The sequence below is a fragment of the Tupaia chinensis genome, unplaced genomic scaffold (genome assembly GCF_000334495.1).
Source record: "Tupaia chinensis unplaced genomic scaffold, TupChi_1.0 Scaffold000369_1, whole genome shotgun sequence".
Classification (NCBI taxonomy): domain Eukaryota; kingdom Metazoa; phylum Chordata; class Mammalia; order Scandentia; family Tupaiidae; genus Tupaia; species Tupaia belangeri.
Genome location: NW_006159866.1, coordinates 2,223,662 through 2,232,769, shown reverse-complemented (window position 1 = coordinate 2,232,769; position 9,108 = coordinate 2,223,662). Strand labels below are relative to the sequence as shown.

General features: G+C 47.9%; 1 protein-coding gene across 9 annotated transcripts in view; it reads right to left on the bottom strand.

The window, feature by feature from the left end:
- PML (PML nuclear body scaffold) overlaps positions 1-9,108 on the bottom strand; it is a 31,831-nt gene that overhangs the window by 21,231 nt on the left and 1,492 nt on the right. For all 9 annotated transcript variants that reach the window (XM_006153356.3, XM_006153357.3, XM_027773773.1 and 6 more), the window contains exon 2: positions 5,828-6,297. In XM_006153356.3, the coding sequence (XP_006153418.1) occupies positions 5,828-6,297 (470 nt within the window). The remainder of the gene's footprint in view (positions 1-5,827; positions 6,298-9,108) is intronic.

Sequence of the window (9,108 nt, the reverse complement as noted above, 5' to 3'; positions counted from 1 at the left end):
CTCTGCCCCTGTGCCCAGTCATCCCTGCTTCTGGTCCCGTGGTGTCCTTCCCCGCTTCTGATCTCACTGCACTTCCTAAATGTGATTAATGGCTTCTCGTGCTCACATCTGTCATTCAGACTCTTCTGCCACAGGCTCGGGTGGCCCTGGGTGAAGTCCTCTGCCCCATCCACCCTGACAGGCATGGGTCTCCCTCCACTGGCAGTCCTGGACCCCTCTCACCCATGGGCGGGGGGTCATCTGCACAGGAAGGCCTGGCAGGCTGAGATCCAGCCTTCTCCACAGCCCTCTGGTTCAGTATCCTGCAGCCCTTACCTCCACCTGGACCGTGGCCTCTGTCTCCAAATGGGAGACCAAGAGGCCCCCCTTTCCCTGGTTTGGACCTTGCTGCAGTGTCTGTGGGTGCATATCCACCCTACGATGGCAAAGCCCCTCCAATTCTTTAGGAATGGGGTAAAATATAACTAACTACACAGCAAAGAAATTTCCCTGCTCCCAAACTTGCCCACTGCATGCAATGGACCAGAGTTCTGTTCCCCAGAACTTGTTCCACTCCCAGTCAGCTCAGGGCCGAAGGACGGGTGCTTTAGTACTGATTTGTGATAGAAAGAAGCAGTGGGTAATTTCCACCACTGTGGTTTATGCAGAAAAGACAGGTCGTGTTTTTCCAGTAACCACCAATAAGTCACAAAACAGTGTGAGCTGTGCGTGCATGACTGAAGCAACGAGGCCGTCTTCTGAGCTCCAGGTCACCATGCTCCAGGGACAGGAATCTTGCCCATTGTCCCTGGTACAGGGGCTCCAACTCTGCCACTTCGGCAGACGATTATTTCTAGTTGAGGCCAATGAAACTCAATAGATACTCAGAACTCCCCTCTCCCATACTAAAAGCAGAAACTTCTGAGAAATGAGGACCATACAGGACAGTTTTATGACCAAAAAGGCAGAGTCAGTCAAGATGGCCCCATGCCAGCAGACCCCACTCCTTCGGTCTCTGCCACCTGCTGCTCTGGAAAGGCTGACACCTTTGTCCTTTGTCTTATCATTTCCCTAAGGATATACAAGCTGCTAGAATATGCGCCCAAGTCCTAACCAAAGCTACGAACTACCCATCCCGCAGACTCCCACTAAGCACGGTCCCTAGAGGCCAGAAGCACCGCTAACCCACTTGGTTTTCTCTTATAAATCTACCTTTTGTTGGTTGAATTTACAGGGTCTTAGTTGGAAAACCTAAAATGAGGAGAGGAAAATATTTTCTCCTCCCCTACACTAGGGAGAAATCCACCCCAGACCACGGGAGAGGTGGGGTTATGTAGAAGCTACCACCCCTGGGGCTCTGGAGGATAAGCCCTGTCCTTGCCACAGGGTAAGGGTTGAACAGGGCCAGCCCACATCTGCTGAAGCACGGAACAGCCTGGGGAGTTCCCCCGTACACACAGACAACACAGACCACAGGACCTGGGAGGAGAATCGGCCACAAAAATGTGGGACTGAACTGAGCAAGGCTTTCAGGCTCCCCACCGACAAAGAGGTGATTCAGGGAAACAGACTTCTGTACACACCAAGCACCTGTCCGCAGACGTACACACATACTCTACTGAGAAAACAAGAACAGGCTGATAAGAAAGAGCATCCCCAGGGCCAGACAGTGGCACCACAGAACAACGTGATGCTCTGCAGGGCGGACCCACATAACTGGTCCCTGGTTCGAGTCTGGAGACTTCCCTGAGTATGGCAGGCAATGTGTGTCCAGGAGCCAGGGCTGGCTGAAGGCAGGGGTGAGTCATGGTGTTGCAACCCTGCAGGGGATGCTGTCTCTCTCTCTGTCTCTCCCTCATGGAAAAAAATAAATAAGTTTAAAGAAAGAAAACGCATCCTGAGAACATTCCTCTTTCTTGGCAATGAAAACATGATTGCTGGGGTTGGGAAACGACTTGCAGGGGCAGCCAACAGCAGAAAGGAGCTGCTGACAAGAGAGTTGGTGAATCAGGAGCCCGGTTCAATGAGCTCTCGGAGACTCCTGAAGAACAAGAGGCAAAACCACAGAAAGAACAGAAAAAATGAAAACAGATATAAAAGGGCCACTTAGAGTTTCAATATCCATACCACAATAGTCATTAAAAAAAAAAATCAAATAACGGAAAATTAATCCATAAAATAGTAGAAGACAATTCCCTAAGCTGAAGAAAGATGTGAAGTTTTCAGGTCAGTGAGAGTCACAGGGGATTAACGAAAAAATAAAAAGACCTATAGCTAGATGTAGTTCCATCAATAATTTCCAAGAAGAACAAAGTTACACAGAGAGCTTTAGCACATGAAACAGATTGCCCACAGCCGAATAACCAGAAAACTGAACTTCTCCTCTTCAACACCGGAGACTAGAAACATAAAATGACTTGTTTACATATTCCGAATGAAAGAACTATGACTGTGACCCCAGAAATTTACACCCAGCTAAACATCTTTGCATGACAGTAAAAAAAAAAAAAAAAAAAAAAAAAAAAAAAAAGGATGTGTAAGTTAAGACACTTACAGTTTCAGAAAATAAATTCTGGGGGAAAAATGACTCAATGTGGTGTAAGAAGATAGACCCTGGCTACGCAGTTAGTAAGGTGGGGACACAGTGAGTCAATGAGAGGGGAAAAGGGCCATAAAACCCGTCACCTGCTTCACCGCGCCAGAACACGTTCCTGCCTGCCCACTGTCCCTCTGGCCAACTAGCATCACGTGACATTAGGTGAAATAATTAAAGTCAGGGACTCAAGACCAGACAGCTGCTAAATTTGGAATTTCAAGTGTCCAGACCTAATGAAAATGATCAGCCAATGAGGTTAAATTCATGGGAAACTACAGCCCAAAGAACAAAATAGCCCACTCTATGTAAATCATACTCGGTGTAAAAAACAAAGGTGCCCCCAGCTAAAGAATGCCGAATGAAGTCAACATGGGCCACAATTAAAGATGACAGGGACACCCATACCATAAACTCAGATGAGGCAAAAAATCTTGTGATTGCTATTTCATGGGATCCACTCCTTTCCTCAAAAGGCCTTATAAAACTCAGACATCACAGCTGGCAGGTGGTTAAGGCTCTGGATTCCCACGAGGCCAACTGCGCTGGGCGTGTGGACATGCATGCCCAAAATCCTGAGAGGAGATGGAGAAGGGATTGCGGCTTGGCCATGCCCCCAGGGGTGACGGCTTTTCTGTCTCTCTTGGGCAAGGGTGCACACTCTATTGCAAAAACCTTAAAAAAAAAATTACCTAAAGGAAGTTCAACAATAAATATAATACTTCAGAAAACATAAGAAATTTTCTCATTAAAGACAGGAGCAAGGGGCTGGCAGGTGGCCTGGTGATTAGGGGTGCTGGACTTCCACATGGCTGACTGTGGTTCAAGTCCTGGACCTGGTGGCTTGCTGGCTTTGTTTCTCACTTTCTCTCTCTCTCTGTCCCTCTCTGGTCAAATTTAAATAAATAAATAAATAAAGTTAAATTAAAAAAATTTAAAAAAAAAGGCAGGAGCGAGATTAAATTGCCTTTTTTAGCCACTATTATTTACTATTGTTCTGGTGGCTCTAGAAAATGAAACAAAACCATAAAAACTAATTATATGTATAAATTTAGAGTTAAAAGTTATTTTTAACTCAGGGAAAAAAAAAAACTTTCAGATGATCTAATTGTTTATCTAGAAAATCCAAATCAATTTTAAAATGTCTTAGACCTAATAAGACTTCAGTAAGAAGGCTTCACACGCGATTAGCATGCACGAGTGAGGAACAGCAGTGAAAGCTGATAACCAGCCAGAAACTATCATGGACAATGATCCCATTCACAATATGAAACTACCATAAAGTTTGTAAGTTCAAGCCCTATGTGAATAAAACTATAAAATCCCAAAGATACCATCAGAGATGAGGCCAGTTCTCCCCAGATCTAATGCAATTTCAACCCAAATGCCAAGAACTGTGTCAAGTTTTGAAACTGTATCAACCGTAAAGCAAAAGTGAAACAGAATTATTTTTGAGGACAAGAGATACACAGATCCTCAGGATAGCAGGATTGCTGTCAGATCATACAAGGGGACTTTAAAATTTTCATGAAAATGGAATTAAAGTGTGAGTCCTTTCAGAATACACATTTCTATGAGCTTTCTGGAGTGCCTACCTATCATATCACAACCATAAGATCATAGATCACCAACAGAGAAAGAAAGATTTGGGCACAGAAACACACTCATGACTACAAGGGTATTTTGTACATGATAAAAGGGGCATTTCAGTGGGCCAGCAGATAGCGTGGTGGTGGTGAAGACACTGGACTCCCACATGGTCAACAACGGTTCAAGTCTCAGACCTGGCAGCTTGCTTTCTCACTTTCTCTCTCTCTCTTCTTTCTTTCTCTCTATTCTCTCTGTCTCTCTCTCTGGTGAGTGCAAATGTCATATAGCAATTTAAAAATCATAATAATAAATAAAATTAAATCATTTTTAAAAAATAAAAATCTACTCTCAAAATAAAGAAAACAAACATACTGGCATTTCAGGGCCGGCTGGTTAGCACAGAGGTTAAGGGCTATGCAGAGGAGGCCTGATCTCACATGGCCAACCATGGTTTGAATCCTGCTCCCACAGCAACAAGCCATCCAGTGTTCCCAGGTTCCTGACAGGACAGCGGGAGGGCAGGGCTGCTGGAGGACGAGTCTGCACTGAAGGGTGCTTTCCCTCCCTCTTCTCTTAGTAATAAAGGGACAAACAGCCTGGGCAAAAGACTGGGCAAGTGACCAAGGGAGCAACACGAGTCCAACACAACAGGAAAAGCCACTCACTCTGAAAAAGCAGAAAATGCAAATGGAAACGTATCAGCTTTTGAAGAACTGGGGAGGATGCTTCTGGTGGTGCAGGAGGCGTGTCGAGGGGCAGGAAGCCCTCACCGAGGGCAGCGGGTATGCAGCTCAGAGCGTGTCCAAAGGGAGGTGAGACAAGTGCCTTCCCTGTGCCAGGGATCCCTAGACTGAATCCACCAAGAACCTTCTAGAAGCAATCTATTTTTGTGCGGTCCACAGTTCACAGAGGAATACGACCTTTTTGGCTAAAAGGGGGAAGAACGTGACTTTAAAATGGAATGCTATCTACACACAGATTCACAAAGAAACGGAGAAAGAAATTCAAAACTAGTAACGAGGGCTACCTGTGGGTGGGGAGATGGTGGAAATTAGGCAGACGGGACTGCTCTCTCTCTCTTTACCAATTGTGTGTGTGTCCCATAGATTACAAATGTGTTATCTAGTAAAAACTGAATTAAAATATGCTTAATAAAGATAATTGTAAGTGGAGTAGTTATTTATTTCTATACAGCCATCCCCAGCTATCACTGCTGGGTGTTACGGTTCCAACTTCTCAGATAGAAACTAACCAGAGAACCTACTTCTGATCGCAGACGGTAGCCTTCCATTGTGGGCACTTAGGGGAACTCTCACTGTAAGGCTTTCTCAAAAGTAGTTTGGTAACATACATCAAAATGCAAATTTCTCACACCTATTCGCCCAGCAATGACACTTCTAAAATTTATAAAAAAAAGAATACGGGTGCAAGGATGATTCTGCAGTACTGCTCATTACAGAGGGAACTTGGAAACTGTTACTATCCACCTGCCTAGGAAGGACTGAAAGCATGAACTGTGGTCATGGCTGCAGGTTCACAGGCCTCGCTGTGAGCTGCAAAGCCCTTTAGAAGCTCTTGGTCCCCAACTGTGCAGCTCTCTACCTCTGCTTCCCTCACCGTCCACCTGGCTGGTGGTTAGCCAGCCGGGCCTGGCCACCGGCTCACCTGGTCAGTGCAGGGGTGCGGTGGTTGGGGTTGGAGCAGTAGATGTTGTTGGACTTGCGCGTGCCGTCCAGGAACTCGCACACGGACTGGCTGCGCAGCTCCGCCAGTCGCTGGGCTTCGTGCTTTAGGAACCACTGGTGCGCCTCGAAGCACTTGGCGCAGAGCAGGTGCTCGCACTCGAAGCACCAGAAGTCGGCAGCTTCTTTGCAGCGGGTGCAAAGTGCCTGCGCGTCCACGATCTGCCGGTACACCGACAGGCGCCCCTGCAGACTCTCAAAGAAGGTATTATTCAGGGCCGGGACCGCAGCACCGGAGCCTGGGGTCTCCAGAACACAGCAGATGGGGCACTGCATGCCTCGTTCCTCCAGGCATCGTGAACACAGTGTGTGTAGGCAAGACAGCAGCTTGGGGCACTTGGCTTCAGCCTTGCAGGCCTGGCAGCGCAGGAACTGGAACTCCTCTGCACCTTGCTGGGGGACCAGAGAGGAGGGTGAGGCCTAGAGAAGTCCCTGGAGTCCCCACCCACCGTCCACACCCACCACCGGCCCCTATAACTGGAGGCAGGAGTGGTCTTCATATTCCATTCCCAGTGGTCCCCAGGCGATGCAAAATTCTGGCCTGTCATCCCCGATGCCCCCATTTACTCAGGCCTTCCAGCTCCTACTGCACAACTTACTGTATCTACTTTGTATCAGCTGCAGTACTGCGCCCCGAGAGAAAAGGATCTGATGCAGAGCAACATCCCGCCCCCAAGGGCCTCAGTGCAGAAGGTGGATACACTGAGAGCCTCCTAAAAAGTGCTGGGGGTCCGCAGAGTTACACACGGAATTACCACGCCACACAGCAACTCCACTCCTGGTGTAGTGCCAAAAGAATAGAATGCAGGGCCCTGACAGTGGCTTTAATGCCAGGATTCACAGTGGCACTAGCCACATGGCCAGGGGAGGGAGAGTGAGGGGACAACCTAGCATCCATCAACAGATGAATGGATAAATGAAATGTGACCAGTGCAAAAAACGAAGTATTAGTCAGCATTGGGACCAGTAGATGGTGTAACGGTTACATTGCTGGACTCTCACGTAGTCGACCGTGGTTCGAGTACTGGACTCTTAAAACACTCTGGGCGCATGTGCACGTGTGCCCAAAATCCCAAGAGGAGAATGGAAAAAAAAGGATTATGGCGTGGTCATCCTGCCAGGGCATGATTTCTCACTTTCCGTCTGTCTCTTTCTCTGTCTGTCTCTCCAGCAAGTGCATGTGCCCTATACCAAAAATCTTTCCAAAAGAAAAAGAGAGAGAGACATATTTGGGGGCATTAAAAAGACACATGTTACAATATGGATGAATCTGAGGACATTATGCTCAGTGAAATAATCCAAACAGAAGAAATACTGAGCGATTCCACTTTCGTGAGACACCTAGAATAGGCAAAGTGGATTAGAGGTCATCGACGGCTAAAGAATGGGGGAATGAGGGGTCACTGGGGCTCAGGACATGTCACCCCGAAACATAACCACGAGAGACTGGGATACGCCATCCCAAGTCGATCTCTGCGGCATGTTTTGAGCTGTTGATTCTGCAGGCGTACGAGCAGCTGTGAAAAGCTGTCTGTCCTCTTATGAAGCAAGGTACGTCTCCAAGGGAAATCGGCATTAGTACAAGCGTCTGCATCAGGATGAAGCCTGCTCTGAACAAATGCTACTAAATGGGAGACTTTTGTTCCTTAAGTTTATTTATTTATTTACTTCCATTTATTGTTTTAGAGAGATTTTTGCTCTAGGGAGCATGTGCTTGCTGGAGAGAGAGACAGAAAATGAGAAATCACTCCCCTAGGGTGGATGGCCACGCCACAGTCCCTTCTCCTTCATTCTGAGCATGCACACCCATACACTCAGTGTTTCAAGCTGCTGGGTCTGGGACTCGAACCACAGTCGATCATGTGGAATTCCAGCAATGTAACTATTACGCCATCTGCTGGTTCTGTTCCTTAAGTTTATGTAAAGCCTGACAACAGAGAGCAGGGTAGGGGACCACCCAACAGGGTCTTCATGCCAAGGTCCAGCCCGGCCTCACTGGGATCACAGGCCCATGTGCCTTGCCCACCTGGCTTGCACAGGGAGACCGAGGACCTCCCAGGCCATGGTGTTACTGCTGTACCATCTGGCCCCACCTGAAGCAGTTTGTGTCTGCATAACAAGACCCCCTTACTCACCTCGTACTCCCTCCCTCTGCCCCACGACCTGTGTCACCCAGCCCCAGAAGCCCCAAGCTCCCTTCCTTTTTCTAGCTCTGGACCCTAAATAAGCTTCAGTCATTCGAAGCGTTGAGGGTCATGTTTTGCAGGACTGTCATGCATACACACGTAATTACATGTGGCTTTTCTCTGTTCATCTGCCTGCTGTCAATTTAATTTGTAGCCCTGCCAAAGAATCTAGAAGGATGAACAGAAGACCCACCCCCCCCCTTTTTTTTTTTGCTTCCCTACAGGTTAAAGGGTATAGTTTTGGAGGTGATGGAAGAGTTCTGGAACGAGACAGTGGTGACGGTCTGTGTCTATACTTACTGCCACTGGCTTACCACGGTCATTTCTTTTTCTTTTTTTTAAAAAATTATTTTTAATTTTATTTATTCATTTTACTTATTTTATTTTTACCAGAGAGACACACAGAGAGAGAGACAAAGTGAGAAAGCAAGCCACCAGGTCAAGGACTTGAACCATGGTTAGCCATGTGGGAATGTCCAACGCCTTAACCACCACACCACCTGCTGGTCCCCCCTACCATGGTCACTTCAATGGTATGCATATTTCACCACACACACACAAAACTGTGCTTATCACAGCCCTGGCACTTATCAATCTGCTCCGGACTCGTTAGCTACAGGAATGCTGGTAACGGAAGTTCCTGCAGCGTGGTGGTGTGTGTGCTTTCACCCGGGAGCAGACCAGCCTGGGAGAGGAGCAAGCACCCTAGTTCTTGTAGGAGCGGGGCGGGGGTGGGCAGCTGACCCAGGAGAAGGCCAAGCAAAACTTCCAGGAAAATCTAACCCTCTCAGGCTGGGCAGGAAAGTGTTCCCAGGAAGGATCCAGGCGCTTCCTTAAGGAGGAACCAGAGGAGCTGGGAGGTCCCTAACCTCCGGGCCACACTTTCCCGCCCCTATGGGATCAGGGAACTTGGGTTTGGTTTGGCCCCGCCTGGGATAAGCCCCTGGCTGCAGGCCAGTCAGTAGGGCTACCCTCTGCGTTCTCCCTCCCTGCAGCCAGGCCCAGGCTCAGCCGCCAC